Genomic DNA, 26,842 nt, shown 5'->3' on the forward strand with positions numbered 1-26,842 from the left:
TTACAGTACTCTTTTATGCACTCTTACATACCCTAGTGAATAGGCCCGAAAACATGAGCACCAGTTTCGTTACAGATGGACACATTCATTTTTGTTAGGCAAGGGAGATTAAGTGATTTGCCCAGAATCACAGCATGTTGAGCATGGTTCCCCTGACCCGAACCCGGTTCCCCAGCTCCGAAGTCGACTGCTCTAGCCATGAGGCCCAATTGGAACAGGAATATTCATAAGCAATTATTGCAAATTAAAAAGACTTTGCCTTGTTTGCACTTTTATTAAAAAGGAGTTGGAAGTTTCAGGGACGATTCCAAAAGACATGAAAGAGTACTTAAAAGAGTGCTCTTGTGGTAGTTCTTCCCGCACTCATGGATGCTTCTCTGAATGAACCACTGGGTTCAAACTGGACCAGGAAAGAAAATGGATGCACCTAAGACTAGGATCTTGTGTTCTGTGTATGTCACTAAGTGAACACTGTCTGGGGAAAGGTTTCACCTCATTGGTGCCAGTTTAACACCCAAATATAGAAATAACAAAAAGGAAAGTGATAAGTTAATCTTTGATAAGGGCCTTACTCTGCAAAGTTATCCATCTTACTGAGTTTTCCATAACTGTTGATTCCTTTGAGTTAAAAAAAGGTAAAATCTGCAGTTTATGCAACAGGTGATGGATTATATGGCAAATTAGACAAATCTATAATAAATTTTGTGGAAAACGCCATGGCATGAAACATTTCAGCAGACCTGGGATAACAACAGTAATTTAGGTATTGCTCTGGAGCCAGACAAAGATGGTTATTCAGGCTGCAAAAGATAGTTGCTGCTGGTTAGGGTAACCAAGACGTGACAGCAGATTAATTTAAATAAAAAATGTCAATAAAAGCATGAATCCCACTCTATTCTTTACAATGCAGAAACAATTACTGCAAAGGACTGTTTTGGTAGTCTTTTAAAAAAAAGTCTCAGTGTACTGATAGCAAATGAGGACTGAAGTTCCACTACACTGGCTCTCTTCACCTACCAGTTACCTTGGGCATGGGGTACTGGTTAGGAAGCATTAGAGTGCAGCCTCTCTTTAAGCAAGCAACTAATGGGCCCCCAGTTCATGTGAATACACAGGTAGATTTTTCCTTAATTATACACTACGCCTACTGTTTTATTTTAGTGAATGTGAGAAAAGCTATCCCACATTCAAGTTTCTTTGAGGCCCTTAAATGTTTCTCTAACAGATCAGTTTGCAAATTAATTGGAGTCTTTGGCACACTGATGGACCTTTGGACTTGTCAAGAGATTTTAAGACTGCAGATTTAATGCAGAGCTGGGTAGCTGGTGGTGAAAGTAAAGGAGTGTTGGTAAAATGGGATATAACGGATAAAGCATGCGGGAACTGTCAAGAGGTGCATGCACGGAGACATTGTGTACCAACAGATACTGCAGCAGATAGAGCTGAGAACTTTCCTCGCTGTTGGGTTTCCTAGACTATCTGGTGGCCAAGATTAAACAAGGCACATCCTCTCTTGCCCTTAGTATTACTGCCACTGCCTCCTACCTGGCAAGTCCTTCACCTTTCACAGCTGGAGGTCAGCAGTCTCTCTAGGTTAAAGTACAGAGCAGTGGCTGGTTAGCAAAGTGGCACACCTCAGCTCCAATCCTAAAATCAACCCTTCTACAAAACAACAAGAAGAGAATGAGTAAACACAGTATCTAATGATGGATGGTGACTTTCTACCATGTAACCAGTGGCCCCCTGCTGCTTCCGTCTCATTACGCATTACAGATCCCCATGTACAGAACATGAGTCTTCAAGACCCCACGTCACATGCACGAGGCCACTGCTTGCAGCATAAGCTGCTGCCCTTCCTTTCCATGAGATGTGTGTGCTGGGCTTGCTGGACCACACATCTCTCAAGGATGGAGATGGCTCCTTTTCATTGGTGAATGAGATGTGGTGAGTAAATGAACAGTTGCTGTTACAAAACTGCTGCCATCGACAGCCCCTTCCCCTTGGAGGCAGAAGGACCAGATTTGACTTTGGTTGTCCAGCACAGTGCATCTTCTCAATAAGCTAGTCTGAGGCAAAGCAGCTGCAGCGACGGAGCATGGTGGATGCTGGAAAAGCTGTGACAAGCGGTGTTTGAATGGAATCGTGAGTCTGAGTTACAGAAGCTATGTAGCGGAGCTTAAGAGAGAGGGTGCACTGCACTTCTACGCAACAAAATTAAAGTCATCTCACGAAAGCCTTAAAAGCCAATTCTCTGAACCATTCGAGGTGATTACTGGATCATTCGTTTCTCTGTTTTTTTCAGTAACATTTTCATTGCAACTGTTAAAAAATGAATGCGGGTCCTAATGAAATGTTAACCATAATGCATGACTAGCTGGGCCGCCTTCAATGTGTGGATCATTATGGATCAAGTACTGTATATTTGCAGAGCTCCAGGTTATTCCCTTCATTTTGATTGATTTACATGTAGGAGATTTCGACTATGGCAAAGCAAGTGAAATGAATAAAATACAACGTTTTGTCAAGTACTAGTCAAGACACTGTTGATGCTTTAAGCAAAATGTCAGCCATGTTACAATGGAAAGAAAATGTGTGTAACGTACAGATATCTACATACATAAAACAGTTTGAAGATTTTATTTTTGGGTCTATTTGTATTTGTATTTTATTTTTGTATTTTGTTATATTCAAAGGGGCGCAAGCTCTTCCAGAACTGACCTTGGATTCTCTCTCCTCCAGAAGGGTCTCCAGCTTCTTCTGGGCAGCTCGACCCTCGTGGTCCTCACTGACAATCAGGATGATGTGGTTCCAGTTGAAGAGTCGCATCATCTCAAACCAGACGTTGGCCTGGTGGGAGTAGGGTGGGACGGTGCGCAGGAAGGACAGATGGATGCTCTGCAGGACAGAAGGCCAATAGCAGGGTCATTCAAGATGTTGACAAACACCTCCAAACTAGCAAAGTATGCTTATCCAATAACAAGAAATACCTATGGTTTAAATCATTCACATATTCTTTGTCTGTCTCTTGTCGAGGCATCTCATAATGCTGTAGTCTACCCTGCTTATTTGAAAAGAACAACTTCTTACACTCGGGGAGAGGATCATTGCAAATATTTTAGTCTCAGATACGTTCTCAAAATTGCTCTTCAGTTTTAATTTGACACCACCCAGAAACACATGCAAGTGGTCACTGGAGGAGGTAAAGCATCTGCAACAAACGTTGTTCTTATTATTGACCCTTATTCTATTGGCGCGAGCAGAACTCCTTATGGAACACTGTGAGATACAAAAGTACTTTGATACCCTCGTGTTAAATTGTATGTAAACACTAAAATGAAAAACCAATAAGCCAATTCACAATGTCAAATGTGGTGTCATGTAATGTTATAAGTAAACCGTGTAATTTGAGCCTATTGTTCAAGCTCGCTATTATATATAGTTTCCAAAGTATGCTGCAACATTAATCGATTTACGTTGGGACTCTGTTACTTCCCCAAAACTCTTTCATTCTCCACCACACACAATACCTCATCACCCGTCCTTCTGGTGATCTTCTTCAACACTGGCCATGTTCCCTTTTTTCACCTCCCAGTGTATCCTCCCGAAACCACTGCCCTTCTCACATCTCCGACAAAACTGAACCCGCCATTCTGCCACTCTGACATTTCCTCGGTAGGCTGCTAGATAGGTGGCTGCTTTCAGAGCAGGATGAGAGGCCATGACCCTACCATCCCATCAGCCCTTCACCACAGCTTCCTCCATTGTGGGTCTGTTTTGAACATTTTAGCAAGGACTAATTTTGGTTTCCCTTCTGGCCTAGATCTGCCATAATCCATATTTAAAACAAAACAGTTCTTGGAATCTGTATTATAGAAAATGTTCCCATAGCTAAAACTCCCCTTGAATCAACTCCTTCTTGCAAACCCCCATTGGTTACTCGCAGAATTTCCCTTGGGCTTTTCTTCTGTTAAATTGGTCAGATGCTGTTACAACCTCATTTTCGATTGCAATCACCTAAGCACCCTGATTGTCTTCTAACATACTGGAAGAAATTGGGCAATTGTCTGAGGGGGTGAAAACCTCACTCAGGCAATAACCACAAACCTTGTCAGGGGGTAACACAAAAGTCACTAAATTAACCTGCGATCAGACCTAAGCGTCAATCCTGGAAAAAGTCACTAGTTCAGTCCTACCCCAATGAAGCACGGGGCAGACACTGAGACCAGGTTAGCCTCGCTCAGAATTGTACCTTATGTCCTTGATACAAGACTTTGTGTTGCTCGGTGTAGGTTCCTATCAGTGCTGCGATGCACGTTAATATCTTTTATTGACCTATCAGATTCTTCAACAACATTCACTAAACCAAACTCTTCCCTCATTGCGAGGCAATTCACTGCATTGCTTGGATTTTTATCAGCACAGTGTACAATCAGCTAATCCCAGATCTATTGAACGCTTATGATGCAGCAGATTTCATCTGCAGTCAGGCATTGTTTTATTTTTGTGCTTCAGACAGACTGCATTTAAATTGCCACACACATTTTGGTGCAAGTTAAAAATATGGCACATGAAAAATATGAAAGTGAGGCCTAAGTCAGTCTGAAATGCTTGTGCTAAATTAACATGTGTTTTTGTAGTGTAGAGAAAAGTGGCCTTTTTAGCTTTGAAGATTAATAGAATGTGTTTCTCTCTTCCCAGCTCATTCCTTGTAATCTAAATTCACTATTCCTGTCTTAAAAGCCTTTGGCTTGTTGCATATTTTGATAAACATTTTCAGTTAATAACACCTCTTTTTATAATGTGTGTGAATTAATAATGCACCAAACACTACACATGGGGCTAAATGCTTTTTGCATGAAAAGCTACCTAAAATACTAAAGCATGTTGCTGTGTGCGCTGTATTAACTGTGTGCGCTGTATTAACTGTGTGCGCTGTATTAACTGTGTGCCCTGTATTAACTGTGTGTGCTTTTAAATTTTACACTAAATGCATAATAATGCTATGTTGCACATTGCACATTTATTTTGCATGTTGTCATAAATAATAGAAAAGCTGCTTGAAACTAATAGCTTGGCTAGGTAAACATTTATAAGGGGTATTAGTATGGAGTTGGGAAACATAATGGGCTGATTTACATGAAATTAATTTTCTCTTTGTGTCCGTTTTGTTTTTGGGCCTACAATTAAATGGCTGCCTGTGAATCCAGCAAGGCTATGAGAAGGGAGCATGCGCAGACACCAGCTTGACTCAAATTGCGGAAGAAGTCAAGGCCACTGTGAACTGTACATTCTTGTGATTGTGCCAATGTACCAGTTAGCTAAAAGTATCCTTCTAGCCTGTGCTGTGACAGGAAGGAGAGAATTAGAATGAAACATTTTTCCTAGTAAATGTTGCAAAAACAATATAAATGTATTTACTCATGTATGCTTCTTTTGTAAAACTGGTATAGTCAGGATTTTAGAATGAGTCAGGATTTTGAGACCTCTTGCCATCATGACTGACCAATCACATACAAGTTTTCATGAAGATGAAACATTTTTGTGTAGTCTGCCAAGAATTAGAGTATAAATAATGACCTCTCTGGAGGCGTGGTTGGCTTTTTGCTCACTGGCTGGCTTTCAACTCACTTCTGCTTTTTGCTTCATTCACATGGGTTAGGTACGAGAACGTCACGGGAGGAGATTGCTGAAGGGCGGAGATTACTTCTGAGGAGAAGGGAGTTTTTTTTCAAAGAGTCCTGGCACGTCATATTTTGGCACTGCAGGCCACATTCCTTTGAGATCTGCTGAAGGAGGGGCTGTTTTGCTCTTTAGACACAGACAGGAGCAGAGAGTGCAGCTGATTAGGATAGAATTAGATGCTAAACTTTAAGTTTATGCTTTGACTAATTAATTAGGTCGGAAAAGATTTATTTGTCTTATGCATTTATTTCTCTTTATGGGAGATTTTTGCCAACTATTTAATTATTGATTAGCCTTGCACGATTATTTTTTCTTAGAAACTCTTTAAGAACTTTGCACCACATTTTATTTTCTAAGTGTGATGCTTATATGCAGACTGTAATTTGTTCTGTATTAATGATATTTTTCCTGTTTTCCAAATTCTGTAACCTGATTGATATTTTACTAATGAATAAAGGGTCAGAGAAAAATTTACTTTTGACTAGAAAATAAAACCCTTTAAAATACTCAACAACTCTCTTTATTGGCTTAAATTATAATTGCATTTTTGACTGGTTATCTTTATTTAAAATCTCCTGAAGGTAATACATGGTGTGAAGGGCCCAACACCTTTTCAGCGGTAAATTAGAGGTAGCATGAGGGTTTTACATTGAGAAATGACCAGAAGAAATTACCGCTTCATCACTCACACCTCCACAATCGGACATTGCAGACAGCTTCCTCAGTCATGCTACAAATTTATCAGTGGACTCATGGTTTTGAAACGTTAACGATACAAAATAATTGTTCCATGTCTTTTACCAACATATGGATCAATCATAAATGAAGATATATATGCTAAGTTCTCTCCTTTTTTTTGTTTTCATGTATATTGTCCAAATTCACATATTTGGTTTTGTGTTAAAACACAATTTTGTGTACAGCACTTACACATGTTAACCATGTTGATGAATATTCCTGTGTTTCTCTCCCTTTTCTGTGATTTGATATCTATATTATTTTAAGATACATGAAAAATGAATGTATCTTGATAAGTAAGTATATCTAAGTGTGTCAGTATCAGGTTCTTTCCAAATTTCACTTTTATTCAATTTTTGTATGTCTGAATGTAAATATTATTCAGTCAGTCAGTTTAATCTTTATTCGACTATCAAAAAAGGTAGCCATAAAAGTACAATCATAATGAATAAAAAAAAACATGTTAAAAAGGCAGATACAATCACCGTTATTAAAAATAATTTCATGACTTATATTATATTACGAGGCATTCTCACATAAATGGCATCAAAATACACAAAACATTAATATTGCGTATAAAAAAAAATCAACTACAGGTTTAATAAGATCATATCAGTTCTTTCCTAGTATATTCTGATAGTTTTCCTCACATCAATAGCTTTCAAAATGATCAGGGCAACACTATAACATGTCAGGGGGTCACCCAATGTCACCAAGAATTTCATAGCTCCTTTGGGTGACCTAATATTATTGGTGACAAACAATGGTTTTAGATAAAAACATCTTAAATTCTGATAAAAATTACAAAACAACATAAAGTGCAATGTGCTTTGTTTACTTTTGTTATCGCACAGGCATGGTATCTCATCAGACGGTGATGAACGATGCCTCATCTCAGTCTTATTAGCACAAAGTAGTGCTGAGCATAAGTCACATATGACAAATAATTATTAGCACACACCTCTGGGTTATCCAAATTGAACCACAGTATTTGGTGTTTTTAAATTTGCTTCTAAACTGGGAAGTAGACGGATATGGGACATGTTGCATATCTATCGTCCTAGATGTGCCTCAGTGGCACTTTATGGTTCAGGCGTTTGGGGTCACTGCGGTCATGGAGATCTACAAGTGCAGGAAAATAACTTTTTAAAGAGACTTCTTTGTCTTCCAACCTCTGCCTCTACAGGGCTGGTTCACCAAGAGGTAGGGTTGGAATTCTTGACTGATCTCATAGGTCTAAGACCACTTACGGCCTGGAGATCTATCTGGGCCAAGGAGGAAACTGGTTTTACTAGAAGAATCCTTCAAGATTGCCTCCGCTTGGAGAAATATAATTTGATCCCATGGCTTAATTACGTCATAATAACATTTAGGGACGTATTTGACCTGAATGTTTTTCTGGACCCTGGTAGTGCCACTGATATCTCCAAAAAGGATCTTAAACATGTCTATCTGGGGGTTAAAGCCAAGTCACGTAGGGATGCTACTTGCCTGTATGCAACACATCAATTTTATCACTCTAATAATCAGGCAAGTCCCGGTTATTCTAGGTACCTAAATGTGGTTACCAAGCAATCCCATCAGTACGTTCTCACCAGATTACGATTAGGTATTGTACATAATCTGGTGGCTTTCCCCATGATAAAAAAGCATACGTCAACACCCTGCCCCTGTGATGGGCTTTCCAAGCAGAGCACCAAACACTTTTTGCTACTTTGTCCCTTGTATTTCCATCTCCGTACTGCCTATCTTAAACCGCTTTTTAAAAAATATTTTGTGTCCACTGTTAGAACTGCTATGAGATTTTTATTTGTACTGGACGAACCGGATGTGTGCTTCTTCACAGCGATTTTTATTCTAAAATCTGTGTCCGCTAGGAAAAGTATGGCTTTTTAACTTCTATGTAGTGTTTTTAGCATATTCACAGCCTCAGCTTATCTTGCCGCCCATTTCTTCCTTTGATTGTATGATGTTTTAACCCCACTAATGTTGTATTTCTGATATATTATGTGTGCTTTTATGATTGTTTTTTAAATGATCGAATAAAGCTTTTTGATCGAGTCCCACAGTATCAATAAGAGGTCTTCTAAAAACTGAAGACCCGCCTCATAACGTGCAATAGGTTTTGAAGCAGATGGCAGTAACTATAAGAAACGTTTCAGGAAAGAATTTTCTTGCAGTTTGCATGTCCTTTCTTTTTGCATGGCCCCAAAGCCCTGCCCCGTAAAGAGCTATATTTGCTCCTTTAGCTTTATATATAGCTACCATTTCGTTAGTTGGCCGATTCCTCAATTTGGAGGAGAAATTTTAAAATTTCCTGAGTTGCCCTGCTCATTTTGGCTCTGGTAGTCGAAATGTGTTCGGACCAAGAGCCATTATCCGTGATAAAGTACCAAGATAGCAAAAGGAATTAACGGTATTGATAGGGCTATTTTCAATATAATAAAAGTTTTGGAAGGTTTAGATTTGGGCCCACAAATCATAGTATATGTTTTAGAATTATTTATAACCATTTTCCTTTGTATCATGAAGGCTGAGAAAGCGCCCATCAATCTCTGGAGACCTACCGGATTTCTTGCTAAGAGTACAGCGTCGCCCGCATATAATAAAACAGGTATCGAACAACCTGCCACCTTAGGGGCATTGTCCTGTATTGTCTGCAAATAATTATCTAGCCCATTAATAAATAGGGAGAATAATATTGGTGCTAACACGCATCCTTGCCGTATCCCCGTCCCACTTTGAATTTGGATGAACATTCCCCCTGGGGGTCAATACGGACTTGGCTAGTTAGGTTCTTATACAAACGAGAGAGAAACCCAACAATCGCCCTTGGTACTCCCATCGAGATTAGGGTTGGCCAGAGCAAATCATTGTCCTCTGTGTCAAATGCACTGCTTAGATCGGCAAAGCACAAATATATGGTGCCTGCCTTTGCCCTGGTATACTTGGAATAAATATTATTCAATGCATTGACATTTCCGAGGCTACTAGGAATCGATACTAGAAATTCAATTTTACATTTCCCTATAGAACCGAGTGTTTATATATACTATACCTAATAAAGAGCATTTTACCTTTTTACCTCAGCATTTCTCTGAACCTTCCATTTTCTTTGCACTGGATATAGGCACTCCAATTCCATCCAGGCCAAGCAGAAGGACATTGGACGGGTACCTAGCAAGGGATACTCCCTTAAACAATCCCATGTAATAGGAAAACCAATATTTATGGCCACCTAAGTTTCTGCTGATGTAATTATTCAATGTACATTTTCAAGACATGAGAAAATGTATGACGTGCTTGTCCTAAAACCGACAGAGCTTACCTCTAACTTGACTTCAAAACTAAATATTGGAATTTTTGTGTTGGGGAGTTAAATACTAGAGAAGGAAGAAAATATCCCAAATTAGAAACAATCTGGGAACAAATGTATAAGAAAGTATCAAATAAAAACAAAAAAGCATCTCCAAAATTGTAACCCAACATAACTAAAGGTTTTGAATATTGACACCGTGGGCCTAATTTAGAGTATGGCAGATGGATTAATGTCCCGCAGGGAAACGAAGTAGATTACTCTGTCACCCTGTCTGAACCCCCTCCACCAAATTAAGTATTGTCGCAGGCCAAAACAGAGATCTCTGTACATTGACAGGAACCGCAGTCATGGAGGCTAGCTAGACAAAATCTTTACGGTATTATATTAATCAATACAAATGGCTGTGAAACAATACGAGATACCTCTCTTGTCAACTGACTACCTTACTTTGACACAGAAATCAAAACCTAAGTATCCAAATATCATACAAGGTAAGAGGATCCTTTAATTTGTTTATCAAAAATAGGAGTTAAAATTGAACTTCATGTAGAAGTTGTCCTTCTATGCTCTTCAAATCGAATGTCTCTTTTACAAGTAGATAGTTCGGATATTTTATATATTCTGTGGGTCTTGTTTCGCTGCAAGTTTCCTGGCACCTCCGTCTCTCATTTACCCCACACCTCACAAAGCTCATCTTCTGCCTCATCTTCAGTATAATGGGGATATTTTATGTTATGTTTAATAGGAAGCTCCACAGTCGTGCAAAGGATCCCCCAGTCATGTTTCCTGTCCTCTTGAGAGGTCCCCAAGAAGTAGACAAACAGCTATGTAACGTTTGCATTATTTTGATTCCACAGGTTCTAGAAGCAAATAACTTCTAATCCAAGTCCGGTGCTACTCCATAACCCTTTCTCTGCCCTCCTTTTCTGCAGTCACAGACAACTATGGCAGACACAGTTGAAGGCCAAAGGGCACAGCTTTCGGAGACTACTGAAGAATGTATCACTGAAAGTGGCAACAGTCACCATTCGATTAACTTTTCAATTAACCAAACCATCAAGGTGCCTGAACTTTCAGGTTTCACCTTTAGTGCATCCTGCTTTTGTACTGGTATTTAAGGCTTCAATTGCCGGATGACCCTAATGTCATAAAGCTAACAGGCATTTTATTCACCCTGTCTGTCACGCCTCTTGCCTATGAATTTTATACCTGAGTTTTCCCTTCATTTGTCCTTGTTCCTGTGCCCAAGTACTTTGTTGAGGGTCGATTGTAGCTACCTTTCAGCACTACCCAATTTGTCTTTTGCCTGTCCTGTCTGCGTGGATGGATTATCAACCTTACTCCTTAGTCCAATGCTATGTTTTTCACTGACTAATTGTTTTTTTCTACAGACTGTGCCATCGTGATGGGGTGCTCATCAGTCTTACATCTACTGCTCTCATAAGATGCCTCAGTTGTTGCCTAGAGTAATTGGTATTTGAACAACAAAAGAGCAATGTTGGCATCAATCCATCAAAAGGTACTTTTTGTATTCCACTTTATTTTATTTCGTTCCAATTCACTTTACTCATTTTATTTCCAAATTTGACAGGGTTCTCTCAAATTGTATCTGAACTTTAAAACCTTCTGTGAATAGAAATTAAGGGTGCACCAATGCATAGGTAACACACACACCCTCAGGGACTGTTCAGTGGTCCATTTAATTCTTCTTTGAGAATTTTACTTTATTTTGCTGAACAAGATGAAACAAAAATAAAAATAAAAATGTAAAGTGTTGATACAGTAGACAGGGGTGTCATTTTAGACCAGTGGAAGATATTCAACAAATTCTGAAAGTGGAACTCTTGAAGGAAAGTTCTCAAATCTTCAGGATTGGTTCCTCAGACTGTAAACCACTTCTTTTAGCAGGGGAGGATTCCTCACAGCTCAGCTTCTGGTGCACAGAAAATACCTCTTGTCAACAGGCCAAGACAATTCTTCGAATGTGTTGATCCTCCCTGTGTTTCAGGACCTCAGCAAGGAAGTTATCCATGGGATAAATGGGCTTCACTGCCCGGACTTTGAACCCTTTGAAATACATTTGTCAGAAGGAGGGTAGTGCCATCAGTCATGAAATAGGATGCTGCGAACAGACCATATGGATCATGAAAGGTGGTTTAATGGGTAAAAAGTAACCCTGGGCGTAGTTCACGTAGTAGCGCTATGCGTAGCTACACGAAGTGCACTTCGCCCTACGCGAGCTACGCATAGCTACGCGAACTGCGGAGTGCACTGTGCAAAATGCTGTTCGCACTGATTGCACAGTGCCGAATGCTTGTCCGCACTGTGCAATCAGAGCAAACCGCATCTTGCACAGTGCAAGCGGTCGTTTTCTGCCGTTGGAGTAGATTTCTACTAGAGCGGCAGCTTTCTCAACGCGAACTGGTAGTTTCTCATTGCGAGTGGTCGCGAGCATACGCGACCACTCGCAATGAGAAACCTGACCTCCCCGCGTTGAGAATCTCGCCGGGAGGTTTATTTTCTACGCTCGCAATCGTGAATGAGGAAAAAGTCTCACCGGGATGTCATTTTGCTTGCTCACGCTTGCCAACTTGATGTTGAGGACCGTGAGCAAGCTAAAAATAACCGCTATGCTACGCATGTTTGCACTGTGCTACGTGCAATTCGCGTAGTGCGATGTAGCGCAAACTACGCGAGCGTAGCGAAGTACTTCACCAAAGGTTAGTAAAAAGGCAGCCATTGGTCATGAGATTGAGCCACTCACAACAAAATGCCAAATTATTTCCACTTCCTGTTTTTCAGCAAAATGATGCATTTCATATCTTGGGGGAATTGCTTTGTGGCTATTACAGAGTTCCATGCACCAAAATCCCCATCCTCCAAGGGTTTCCCTAGAGTTTCAAAGAACATTTCCCTCAGCCTGGGCCTCCTGTAGGACATTTTCTGGGTATCCTAGTCTCCCTCTTCTGAATGACGAAAGGTGCTAGAGATTCTGTGTTGTATATCTTTCAGCGGCACAGAGGATTGGCAACACAACACTATATTTCCAGAATTACAGTATGGGCAATGGAAATAAAAATGTCAATACTTTAAACAAAAGACACAGAGTTGATGGATAGAATGCAGAACAAATCAAAACATTCACCCCCAGCCAAGAGATCTGGGTTAAATCCATAATTCTTTTGCTCACCATGCCACCTCAGTTTAGACCCTTGCTCCCTGTGCCACTGGATTCAAGCTAGCCTGGCTGATGATGAGTGAAATACCCCGAAACTGGTCCCAGGGTGCTTGTTTCCTGTCCAGGGAGGACCTGGCTGGGCAGTTTGGTCTGGACTGTTCCCATGAGGCATAGGGTCAAGACTGATTTGCATATGGCTGGGTCCAAACTGGGGTGGCGTAGTGGGCATAAGAACGATGGATTTAACCCAGATCTCATGACTGGGGGAGAATGTTTGAATCATTCAGCATTCCGTCCATCATTTGTTGCAGTTACACTTTTCGCCCTAAGTGGGAGAGGTATGCCAAGACGTGGGTCCATTGCTGAATGTGCCACTGGATTCAAGCTAGCCTGGCTGAGGAAGGGTGACATACCCCAAAACTGGGACCAGGATGCTTGTTTCCTGTCCAGGGAGGACCTGGCTTGGCAGTTTGGTCTGGACTGTTCCCATGAGGCACAGGGTCAAGACTGATTTGCATATGGCTGGGTCCAAACTGGGGTGGCGTAGTGGGAATAAGATCGATGTACTTAACCCAGATCTCATGACTGGGGGAGAATGTTTGAATCATTCAGCATTCCGTCCATCATTTGTTGCAGTTACACTTTTTGCCCTAAGTGGGACGGGTATGCCCAGACGTGGGTCCCTTGCTCACTGTGCCACACGAATCAAGCTAGCCTGGCTGATGAAGGGTGACATACACCGAAACCGGTCCATGGAGAACCTGGCTTGGCAATTCAGTCTGGACTTTTCCCGTGAGGCACAGGGTCAAGGCTGATTTGCATATGGCTGGGTCCATACTGGGGTGGCGTAGTGGGCAAAAGAACAATGGATTTAACCTGTTGGAATAAATATGTTTTAGCTCAATTTTCCATGCATTGTATGTCTAGTTAGCATTCGCTGCACCATTTTATATTTAGCTGCCATTTTGAGCCATGATCGAAACTAACTTCTGTCTCACTCTCCCTCCACCCCAGCTGAAAGCAGCTGCAATGGTTTTTGTTTCTCCAAGGTTGAGGTTCACTGTGCTAATGAATACGCTCTTTTTGTCAGTACATACCTTTCCCCGCAGATAGGCCGGCTCCCACCCTTAGAGTGGCAGGCACAGGCAGAGTGACCTTGGCTCAGGGATATCATGTACCCGGTTTCAGGATTGAACCCCATCCTTCTGTTTCTCCTTTGTCCACCAGCTACCAACTGGAAATTTCCAGTGAGGGCGTTTCTTTATTGTTTCTGAATTTTATATTATGTATCGCCATGCTTGCTGAAGTCAGTCCCTCTGCAGCAATCCAAGGAGGCTGGTCAGACTGGACTCCACTCAAGTGTACCTGAATAAAATATATTTGGTTTGTATTCTCTACTGTCTGATCGACTCTTCCTTTGTGTGGAAGGCTGAGAGGTGGTCGTGAGTGACCCCGGTGACCCTAACAGGGTCACTTCCTTCAAACCCAGATCTCTTGACTGGGGGAGAATGTTTCAATCATTCAACATTCCATCCATCATTTGTTGCAGTCACACTTGTTGCCCTAAGTGGGCCGGGTATTCCCAGACGTGGGTCCCTTGCTCACTCTGTCACTGGATTCAAGCTAGCCTGACTGATGTAGGGTGACATACCCCAAAACCGGTCTCAGGATGCTTGTTTCTGGTCCAGGGAGGACCTGGCTTGGCAGTTCGTTCTGGGCTGTTACCATGAGGCACAGTGTCAAAACTGATTTGCAAATGACTGGGTCCAAACTGGGGTGGCATAGTGGGCAAAAGAACGATGGATTTAACCCAGATCTCTTGACTGGAGGGGAATGTTTGAATCATTCAGCATTCCGTCCATCATTTGTTGCAGTTACACTATACTTTAAACAAACCATGTGTGGCACATACCGTTCAGCAGGTTGCAATCACTGCAGTGGTCTCAATACCAGATTACAGAGCAAATAAAGAGGAGTCTGCAAAAGATTAATTTCCTTACATCAATCAAGGCAAACCGACCTCAGGAAATAACTAATAAATGATAGGGGGGATCTGGTGATGTATCCTTTCAACAGTAGGGTGACTGCGTGTGTCTTTGTTTGATGGCAATCTTGTTGCCATCAAGGGCTGGAAGTCTGAATAACACCTGATTTATAATTCAAAGAATATTGAGGTCCATCTAATATCCACTTCACTTTCATCTCTTTTTATTCGGCTGCAGATATTAAATATTTTGGATTGCATACTGGATTCCTTGCTCACTTTTGTGATGAATTTTTGCCAGCACCTCGCTGAGCTCCATCCAGATTTTGAACAACTGCTCCAGCAATTGCCTTGGCCAGGTTGGATTTAGGCAATATGTTCCTTTCTGATTTACCTTTATTATTTACCTTATTGTCCAATAGAATGTCCTTTGCTCTGCTACCCAACTCACAACCCACACCTGTAAAATCGTCCCTTTTTATGTGCAGTGCTGCATCAAACAAGCCCCTTCTATTTAAAGAACCCCCGAGTGTAAACAAATCATGCAGGTCAAAACTTTACCTACAGTCTTCTTTTATTGCTAGAACCTTCGGTGTTTGATTGCTGTTTTGGAAATTACAAGTGAAAACCTTATCATTCTGGAAAATAAGACCTTGGTATTTCTGATTGAGAACATCTGAGTACCCACAAGAAAAGGCGTGAAAAAAAAAGTGTTTCCATCTTTTCCATTTTCACATTAGTTTGCTCTATTTTTTAATCTCAGAAAGTATCGACACTTGTATTATAGCCTTACTCACTCTTTTTGGAATATTCTCATTCTTTTCTTTATTTTCAAATTAAATATAAGTGAACTTTCTCTAAAGCAACAAATTACCCTTCCCTGGGTTAACATTGCGCATTAATAGGTATACCAAGTAAGCAAAAGATCAAAATAATATGTATTTGAGAATGAACTTGCCCTTCACCATCAGTTGTTTCTTGATTACTCAGGGCCTGCTACCGAACTGTGTACACATATGAGCAGAGCGATATAATGCTGCCACTGTACCAACATTAACCTGGCACGACAAATGTTGAAGGCACACTGTTTTAAGATATTTAATTGCAAGCAGACATTATTCAAATTGCTGAGAGAGTACACCCAGGGAATATTTGAACGAGCAAGTAAAACTCTTTGGTAACTGTTCAAAGAGCCCTGCCCTGAGATAACTATAATCTGCGTGAATACGTCACCTGAAATGTAATACTCGATTGGACACAAGCCTGAACATGTTAATGCAGGAATCATTGATTGAATGTTATTCAATTTCTGAAAACACACAGATCTTATTACAATAAACAAGGACCTGTTAGCAAACCATGACGAACAGTTAGTTAATCAATATTCGAGGCATGTTGAAACGATGTATCTGGAAAGATTCCTAATGACCTCATTACCATTTAATTGAAATAGGTGCAGCAACTACAGCTACGGAGCGGAAATCCCCATGACAGGGGCCAAACTTGCAACTGGGAGTTATTTAGCAGACATAAAGTCCGATGCAGCGGAGTCGGATTTTATCGGGTCCAATAAACTTCGGCCCAAACTCCAAGCTAGGCATATGACGGGGGCCTACGTTTCTTTGGGGAGCGCGTATCTGTACGCAGGCAGGCCTCTTCACCACAAAGTAAAGAAGCTTCATCACGTGACCATGCCTGGGCCACATCCTGCGCTGTATTACTTCAATAACTTTCCCTCCGAGTCACGTGGGATTCCAATTGTGTGGGCTCCGTCGGCATCGAGTTCTCGGTTCTCCAAGCTACGTTTTAGAAAGCCCCTAAAATAGAGTAGTCCATTGCACGGCAGTGATCGTTAGCATTTCATCTTAACAGGATGACTGACTGAAAATCCGGCTGTGCTGTTTGACACAGTGGTGCATTAGGGCTGGCTAAATGCACCCCAAGGACACGGGGTTGTTGGAAAAAAAGCTATTAGGCTACTTGTCGCCTTTTTAAAGGGAAGCATCCTTTACCACGTAGTTTTTACAAGGACTACCCTTTACAGCAAAGTCAGTACCCCCTATGCGATGTTACCACATGTTACTTTAGCACGCAAGTCGTTTCAGCAACTTGCTGTAGGGGGCGCGGTGTTGGACTGGTGTTGGGTTTTTAAGTCCAATACCTTCCCGACTATTGCGCAGACTGGAGTTGGAATTGAAATTTATATTAATCCAAAGTCCAGAGCCCCCTAAAGCAAGTAGTTGGAATGACTAGCATGAAGTAACATGTGGTAACGTCGCACCCAGGGTACTAACTGCGTAGTAAAGGCATGCAGTGCAAATGCCTTCAGGGCACCGTCTTATAGCCCTTTTTAAATAGCCATTGATCTATTTTGCAGAAAATTACTATTGGAGAAAAGAGAAATCATTTGGCCATTAACTCCGCCAGGGTCTTGATCATTGGCGATTTTAATTATTGGCCACTAGACCCCTTTGAATCCTCTCTTTCACTCGAATTCTCTGGTCTGCTACTTGGTTTAAATTTCTCACAACCTATTTCTGTTGCAACACACAACAAGGGCCATACCTTAGACCAGGTATGGACCACCAACTTTGATATTTCCCCCCCTTTGGTCTATCCCTGCACCTGGTCCGACCATTTTTTTTATCTCTTTCTCCCTACACTTCTCAGCACTCACTCGTCCCCCTTTAATTTCCAATTTCAGGGCACGTAATTGGAAGCACGCTGACATTTCCCTCCTTCATTCGACCCTTGCTTCCACACTCCCCCCTGACCATCTTGACTTGAATTCTCAGGCAACCACATTGGACCAATGGCTTTCTCAAGCCAGTGATGTGGTTGCCCCCATTAAAATTATTAAATCTAAACGCCCACACGACGCTCAGCGTTGGTTTACTGATCAACTGAAGGCTGACAAACTCCTTCTCAGACAGGCTGAGCGCCGTTGGAGGCACAACTACGATCCTTTATTAAAGTCCACCTATACCGATCTATTAAAATCCTATAAAAAATCGATTATTTTGGCCAAATCTTCCCATTACTCCCAGAAAGTTATCAATTCTGCATCCAAAACTAGAGTAATTTTTTCCATTGTAGCTGAACTCTCCCTACCTGATCGAGTTACACCTCAGCCTCTACCTTCACAAGTTTTGTGTGACTCCCTTAATTCTTTTTTTATCGACAAGATCTCCACAATTAAAAATAACATTCCCCCTACCACTATGTCTCAGGACAGCGCCCTTCCTTCTCCTAATCCTCACTCCCTGCACGAATTTCCCCCCATTTCCTTGGATACCTTTTTCTCATTACTCCAGGCTGTCGGCTCTGGCTCTCCTAATGACTGCTGCCCTCCTTCAATCCTAAGAGATGCTTTTATGGCCTGCCCCGGCCCTCCTCTTGACCTTCTAAATCGATCACTCTCTACAGGCTCTGTCCCTAATGCTTTCAAAAGCGCTGTGGTGGTACCCATTTTAAAAAAAACTGGTTCTGATCCTGCGATCCTGGGTAACTATCGACCCATCTCCCTCCTCCCTTATTTGGGGAAGGTCCTGGAGACCTACGTCACCCGCTGCCTGAGCACTTTCATCGAGGAAACTCATTTCCTCGACGATCGACAGGCAGGTTTTAGACCAGCCCATTCCACGGAGGCAGTGGTGGTGGCGGTCATGGATACGCTGAGGCAGGGGGCTGATAAGAACTTGGCCCAGGCTCTGGTGCTATTAGATCTATCGGCCGCTTTTGACACGGTCGACCATGATATTTTGGTCGGCCGTGTCAGAAATGCTGGCATCTCGGGCCTGGCCCTGTCTTGGATTGTATCCTTTCTCCAACTTCGCTCCCAATCGGTTCACCTGTCTTCCTTCTCTGCCCCCCTAAGTTCACTTTCTTGTGGTGTTCCCCAGGGTTCTGCCCTGTCCCCTCTTTTGTTTAATCTTTACATGCAGCCCCTCCTTGTCTCTCTCCGTCACTTTTCTGTCACCACCATCAATTATGCAGATGATCTGCAACTCATTTTCCCCATCGACCCTTCCCCTCTTTCCTGCTCCAATTTTCAAACCACAATGCTTACCATCTATGAGTGGATGAACTTCAGCCAGCTGAAGCTCAATCCTAGCAAGACAGAGCTGGTTCTGTTTGGCGGGCTCCAACATCCCTGGACTCCCAACTTCTGGCCCCCTGCCCTTGGTCCCCCTCCCTGCCCAGTCAACTCTGTGAAGAGCCTAGGTGTTACTATCTCTAGTGACCTTTCGATGCGGCCACACATCAACGCAGTTTCCTCGGCCTGCTTCTATCATCTCCGCAGAATCGGGAAGATCCGAAGGTTCCTATCACCAGAGGCTCTCACCCTTGTTATTCTGGCCCTGGTCACCTCAAGGTTAGACTATGCCAACTGTCTATACGTGGGGATCCCTGCTTGTCATCTTCACCGACTCCAACTGGTGCAAAACCAAGCAGCCAGATTAATTTTTCAGCAGCCCAAACACCAACACGTCACCCCGATGCTAAAAACTTTACACTGGCTCCAGGTTGCGCAACGTTGTATTTTTAAAATGGGATGCACCATTTTCAAATCTCTCTTTGCCTCTGCTCCTGTTTTTATTTCTATCTGTTTGCACTCCTATGTTCCTTCTCGACACCTTAGATCCTCTGCTCACAATCTTCTGATTACCCCCAGGTTCAATCGTAAGAAGCACGGTGGTGCCTGTTTCTCTTTTCTTGCCCCGTCCACTTGGAACTCCTTTCCTCTCTCTATTCGTCTCACTCCTGACTATTCTACTTTCCGTAAATTCTTGAAAACACATCTGTTCCGTCTTGCTCATGGCTAGCTGCACTCACCTCCCTGTGTCCTTCCTCTGTCTCTGAGCGCCAAGAAACCAATTGGTGTATGTGCGCGGTACTAAGCTTTTTTAACATAACATAACATAACATAACAATATATATCTGTCTATTTAAATGCATCACTTCAGATTTGTCCCTCTAATACCTTCAGCGTCAAAAACAGAATGCTAGGCCTGATAGGGCTGGAGATCCTGTAGGCTAACAATACATTGACCATATACTTTTTTGGTGGGCAGGTGAGTTTGTTGACATTTTTATGCAAATACTGTGTATAGATCCACAAGAGTTGGAATGCAAAAACTGCAATGTCACACTGATTGTAGTACAACTGTAAAGAGCATCAAGAAAAATATTTGAACTGCACAACATATTATGGCACATAGATGTAGAAATTAGATGTCTTGGCAGTTTTTGCACATGACAACGGAAAAGTGATAACCCGTCCCTTAGTCAGCATGAATTTGCTGAATATTCACATAATCATTACACTAAAGCGTTCCAAAAAACCAGTGCAGTACGCTGTGCACCTTTCCTTTCACATTTCAAAAACAGAAGCTTAAAATATATTCTACAGCTGTTAGACCTGTAAACCGTAGGCCGAGCCGACCCTTCTTTGGATAGCGCCCTGGGAGGAAAGACATATTCCGCCTTCTGTGATGCTGGTGAATAAAGAAAGAGGCAGCATAGATGGCATTTTGTCCTCACAGGTCAATCATTGGGTGATTACATCAAAGGATTGACTAGCCTCTGAACACAAACATCTTAGCAGCTTTCCTAACTTGTCTGAGTCTCTGACAGCTTAGTTGGATCACGCTAGTGCCAAGCTGTTGGGGGGATGAATAGGGTTGTTGGGTGGTGGGAGGAAATGCCAGGGATAGGGGAGGAAAGAAAGAGGGTTAATTTACTGTTAGAAATGACATGTGCAGCATGTAAAGTAAAAAGATGGGGCACTGCTCTTTGTATAACCTTAATGCAGGCAGCTTCACGTGCTCCTCTGAAGATTGGCGCCCTGGGCCAGAGCCCAGCCTGCCCATGCAAAACCCAGCCTTGGCCATAGGGTGATCTTCCCCAAACTTTTTGCCCTACTCCTCCATTTTTGCTGATTTAATTTTTGTTGGCCTTAGGACTCTATGTACTTTACCACTGCTACCAGTGCTGAAGTGCTTGTACTCTTTGCTTTAAACATTCACAAAATTGGCAAACATCCAATTTCCACATTTATTTCACTTGTAAGTCCCTAATATAGTGGTACTACATGTACCCAGGGCTTGTACATTAAAAGCTATTAGCGAGCCTGCAGCACTGATTGTGCCACACACTTAAGTAACCATTTAAACATGTCTCAGGCTTGCCATTGCATTCTGTGTGTGCAGTGTAAACGGCCACTTAAACCTGACACAATAAACCTTTTGCCAGGCTCAAACCTTTCTTTTTAATACATATAAGTCACTCGTAGGGTAGGTTCTAATCAGCCCAGAAGGCAGGGTGCACTGTATTTTAAAAGTTGGACATATACTTTTAAGTTTTACATGACTTGGTAAAGAAAAACTCTTACATTTGTTTCTTCACTACTGCAAGGCCTACCTCTCCCTTAGGATAATATTGAGTTACCGTATTACATTTAATAAGTACAAACTTTCAATTAGGAGCGGGTAGGAATGTCATGGGTGGTGTCTAAAGCATTTTCAGTTAAAGCCCTCTTTAATGGTAAAGTTCAATTGTAAGTCACAATTCTGAAAAAAACAATTTGAGAAAGTTGGCATGTTCTTTCCCCAACCATTTGGTGCCTGCAGTCTGTTCCGTGGTCACATGACTGGGTGTAGTTGGCAGGTTGACTTTTGTTTATTCCTCCCAGATAGCCACACAATAGAGGGAATAGGTGTGTCTGGATGGGCCATCAGCAGGCAGGATTGGGGTGGAGCTGTGCACAGCCCCACTTGCAACTCAATAGGCTGTGCCCTGCCCTTACACAAAATACTTGTCACCACTGCACTGTTCATGTAGCCAGCTTAGAGCTATGTCAGGGGTGGCAGGAAACTTTAGGAACTTAAAAGGGAATTTTCTATAAACTTACCCTACTTCAAAGTGGGCACCAGTATAAAAATTGGACCCTCAGATCCAACACTTCTGTAACCTCTGGACCTGTAAATACTACAGAAGGAATGCTATACTGCTTTTCTGCCAGAAAGACTGCCACTCTTGCACACTGCTACTCTGCTGCCTGCGGCCCTGCTTGGTGAGAAGGGAAACTGGACCTGCACCCTTCATCCCAGGCTGATCTGACTCCAAAGGTCAGCTGACTGGCCTCCTATTCTGAGCTACAGGGACATAACAAGCCTCAGAGGCTCCCTGCAACTGCCCAGCTGACCTGCTGCCGAGTGAGGCTCTGAACCCATGGTGTGCCCCTTAGGCCCTGGACCCTTGGTGTGGTCCGGTCAGTTGAGCTCCTCTCCAAAGCAAAGGAGAAATTCTGACCTTTGGGCTCTTTGCGAACGTGACTGTTCATGCCAAGACCTTGCCTTAATATTCAGGCCCCGATATTGTAGCCCAACAATGTTTTTCTTCGATATTCTGGTGGAAAATTCTATGCCATAGGTGTGCTGCCTGCTCTCAACTGAAGCCTAAAGTGATTTACCTGCCAGATTTTCCAAACAAAAAAATTAGATCTAGGATTACCATACCCGGGAAGTGTTGGTGTGAAGACACCAGACACCTATAAATCAGTAAATTCCTCAGGCTTCTACTATCCGCCCACATTTAAGACTTGCTGAAGCACCTAGAAGGCAATCTAATGTGGCAGCATTTCATGTGCTGCAATCAAATTTAAGCTCTCCGGTGATGCACATATGACACACATGAACAGCATCCCCAAATTGGAAATCAGGAAATGTAGGAGATGAAGGCAACATAGCAGGTGTTTTATTGCTGTGCCATTGGGATCTGGAAAGTCAGTGACGTCTAAGTACACAATGTTCTATGCATTCTCCACTTTTACAAAGATCTGACCCTCAAACAATATCATCACAAGGTACTAGATCACCCCTGAAGTGTTCACCTCCACTCCCTTTCCCACCCACAACTCGGACACTTTTCCACTTTGCCTCACCCTTGTTCTTACTGCAGTATTAACTGTCCCTTTTCCCACCTCGCCATTTTCGTAACTACCTGCTGTAAAACCTCCAATGTGTACCATGGTTTATTGATTTATATCTAGGCACAAGCTCTATAAAACGTATACATACATATCTTTTACTTTCTAGCAGATAGATAGGTATTTTGACTAACCTAGCTCATTTTATTGCACTAAGATAGAAACCTATAGCAGAGGTACTGAAAATATTTTCGGCAACAAAATATTAAGTTCAGAATTTGATATGTGTTTTGTTGAGTGATCATAGAACTGAGCTAACAACTGAACTGTGTAGAAATGTTTGTCAGATACCGAAGAAGGCTGTAAAGATTCCCTCTCCTAATATTTTTAAGTCAATGGACAAGCTGAGAGGCCTACTGAGCGAGAACTTCGTACAATACTTGCTTTGTTTTAAAAGATTCACCAAGATAGCCCAACAGATATTTGACTGCCGATTGAAAAACATGTTCATGCTGTGAGAAACAGTATGCCACATTTGGTCTAAAAGGAAGACACAATTTGAGCATTTCATGAACACTATCTTTTGTACACAGCTGGCTTCTAAATATGTGGTCCACTGTTTGCGGATAATCCCCTACAAATACGTGAACATTTACAAATGGTTAATGAGGAATAAGAAAAGGATTCTGGTAATGTCTTCCAGGGTACAATAATGAATTGTAGCCCTGGTGTACAGACTCTTTCTCCATTGCTAAAGTCAGTTACCCACCTACATCACTTCTTGATCTACTTTCTGGGCAGTTTAATCAAGCACATAAGAAATGTACATCCTAGATTTCATGTGTCCTGTTATATAATGGTCTGAGTCACTTTAGCTCTTATTTGATTTTGCCCCGGTTCCATTACCATTGAGGGACATCTTACATTGAGATTTAAACAATTCCTGATTCTCATACTTTACAGTGCTGTTGTTTTACCGGATTGGGTGGAAGATGCATAGGCCCTTTCATGGCGCTTAAGCTGATGTTAATGATCCAACCATAATTCTTGTACAAGGCCCAGGTATGAGCTCTGCATCAGACCATTTTTTTCTTGTCTCACTAATGTTTCAAAATTAGGAGCGTGTGGTGCCAGCCTGTGACCGCAACACTGAGAGAACTGATCTCAATTCTGATATATTTTATAAATAGTTCTGACATGGAATTCATTATATATTGAAATTATGTTTTTGATTAAAGCTATTCAGGCAATGGGGGCAACATCTGACTTGCGTATCATTAGGAGGTTATTAAGGTTTAATCTGTCTAACTTTAAAAGCTTGCTTCCCAAGCTAACACATTTTGTGAAGGACAATTGTTGCCGATTGGTGAAGCAGGTACAACCAATCTACCACTTCTCAGAAGTAAAGACACAGGGCCACTTCACACACTACATTTTGTAGCACATAAAGTAGTACTAGTAGTACTACTTACATACTACAAAGAGCACTCCACAAACCTATAAGTCGAAATGTCCACCTCTAACTCTCCTCTCTTTTCTATAGATTCTCACATGCAGAAGTTTACTACTTAGCATTAAATGTGGGAGGGGCCAGGTGGAGTAGATGGAAAATGGGGAATACATACTACTAAATAAGAGGGGTTTACGATGTGTTAAGAGGAGTTGCTGATTGGGGAGACAGCTACAACCCATCTACCACTTCTTAGAAGTAAATACACTGTGCCAGTTCAGTTTGTAGTACATAAAGTAGTACTACAGTAGTACTACATCCTTACTACAAAGAGCAATCCACAAACCTATGAGTGGAAATATCCACCTCCAGTTCTCCTCTCTTTTCTACAAATTGAAGTTTACCACTTAGTAGTAAATGTGGGACAGACCTGGTGGAGTGAATGGGGAACGGGAAATACTTACTACTAAATAGGAGATGTTTAGGAAGGGGTTTTGGGAGGGCCTAAGAGGGCTTTAGGGAGGGGAGGGGCAGACATGCACAATTTCTATTCACAAACTGCACTTTCAAAGTTACTACAACCAAAACAGTAGTAAATCTACTCCATTTCCGAACTGGAGCAAGTTCAGCACTACACATGGCTAACCACTGACACTGCAACATCCTCCTATAGAAAATAATGATGGAGGCAGGGACTTAAAATAGAATCCCTTGGGAATTAATGTTAGAATAAATTAAATTATTTGTACTTTTTAATAATATATATACATTTCATGTAATGTTTAAAATCTATATATAAATAAAACAAAATATTATTTCATGATAAACTTACACAAGTATCACAAAGGCCGTTCCATTTTATTACCCCAGCATCTACTAATAATTTGTGTGGTAGTGTTGTGCCATATTCATCAATAACCAGGGAACTAATGCATTTGGTATGACGAGAAATATTGCTTAAAAAAATAAACATGTATTTTTAGTAAGGTTTTATTTTTCACCAAAATATTCATAGCATTTCTGCTCCCTCCTGTTCAAGTTGCCTTGCTGCATTGTGTAACAGTTTAGTAAATCTGCCCCTAAATAAGTAACTTGGAGAGTAAGTAGTCTGACTTAAAAACCTTACATTAGTAATCATACATTTAATCAGTAGGCTATTTAAAATACTCTTCCTAGATAATCAACTAATGCGAAATTCATCAAGCTTAAAAACCAACAATATACAATCACCTTGTCTGAATAGATTGACATGCGTGTTGTCAGGCCAATGACTGGAATCCTGTAGAAGCCAGCTGTATATGATACAGGGGTCGGTGTGAGGTGATCGTTTGGAGCTGGTGGATGGCTAACCAAGATCGCGTAAACCTAGGAGAAATAAGACAACATTTATTAGCATGTAAAGCAGTCATCTTAAAGTATAAAGTTTGACATTTCAATTTACTTTAGGGACGTGTAAGATGGAGCAAGGAAACAGGGTGGCGTAATACAATGAGACATGGTGAGATAAAATGTCCTGGCTGCAAGAAAGTGCAGATTGGCCTGTGAGAAGACTTGGCTATTCCCTGAGTGTAAATGCAGCTCTCACAATCAAGCGGATGTGTGGCAGAGTCAAGAATCCAACCAGCATTCAGAGTCAGGGAAGAAATATCACCTTTGGCTTAACAGGAAAGACAGCCTCTCTATCTCCTATATCTTACTTAAAGAAACAAACATTAGGAAGAGATTGTGTGAGATTATTAATTGTCCATGACATCAAGACAAAAACTTGAAGCACTATAAATGGCAAGTGCAAATTCATACAGCTTTCCTTATTGGGAATTAAACCTGTCCTGATTTCAACGTCACAGTCCATATTGTCAATTCGGTGAGTGATGAAGTAGGAGGCTAAAGTATCGAAGATCTATGCCTGTAATGGCAATAGTGGCTCACTGACTCTGTTGCTGCCTCAACTTAAAAATTGTGCCAGTTGCCATCAACATGATGAATGACGCCACTTAACTCCTGGGCTAACATGACTGCCCACTGGATCCCCCCCAAACTGAAGGCAGAGGCCAGAGGCGTGCTGGATATATTTGCTTAAGCTGTTCGTTGTGCTGTAGCAAGGTGGATGGTCCATGCAACAAAGCACCCTTCCACTACACTAATAGGTTCACAAACTAGATCTGTGAAACTGAAATGTGCTCTGCCATTTCTGTGACATAAAAGAAAAGTATCCTTCAAGTTCAAAATGCCTAACCCTCAAGGAGAGGTCAAATCTTTTTTGTATATATATATATATATATATATATATATATATATATATATATATATATATATATATATATATATATATATATATATTCCAGCTCCAAAGTACCCAACGTACAAAGGAGCACCCGGACCTCAGCTGCCCACAAGGAGCCTTAATTGGTAAGAACGCCTTCAGCACAGCAATATCCTTTAACTGTTCAAACTGCCCTGGATGCCTGACGCGTTTCGAAGTGTCCCCACTTCTCTTCAGAGGCTTTGGCAGTTATGAAGGAGCGCTTGAAAAGTTGAAAAGTTACCAACTGAACATTAGC

At 41.7% G+C, this 26,842-nt stretch overlaps 1 protein-coding gene across 4 annotated transcripts in view; it reads right to left on the minus strand.

Annotated features, from left to right (window-relative positions):
* Window positions 1–26,842, minus strand: part of GRIN1 (glutamate ionotropic receptor NMDA type subunit 1) — a 778,837-nt gene that overhangs the window by 617,579 nt on the left and 134,416 nt on the right. For all 4 annotated transcript variants that reach the window (XM_078642154.1, XM_078642156.1, XM_078642155.1 and 1 more), the window contains exons 2-3: window positions 25,512–25,646; window positions 2,719–2,895 (exon numbers count right to left, since the gene is read on the minus strand). In XM_078642154.1, the coding sequence (XP_078498280.1) occupies window positions 2,719–2,895; window positions 25,512–25,646 (312 nt within the window). The remainder of the gene's footprint in view (window positions 1–2,718; window positions 2,896–25,511; window positions 25,647–26,842) is intronic.

This window comes from Lissotriton helveticus, chromosome 5_1 (genome assembly GCF_964261635.1).
Source record: "Lissotriton helveticus chromosome 5_1, aLisHel1.1, whole genome shotgun sequence".
Taxonomy (NCBI): Eukaryota; Metazoa; Chordata; class Amphibia; order Caudata; family Salamandridae; genus Lissotriton; species Lissotriton helveticus.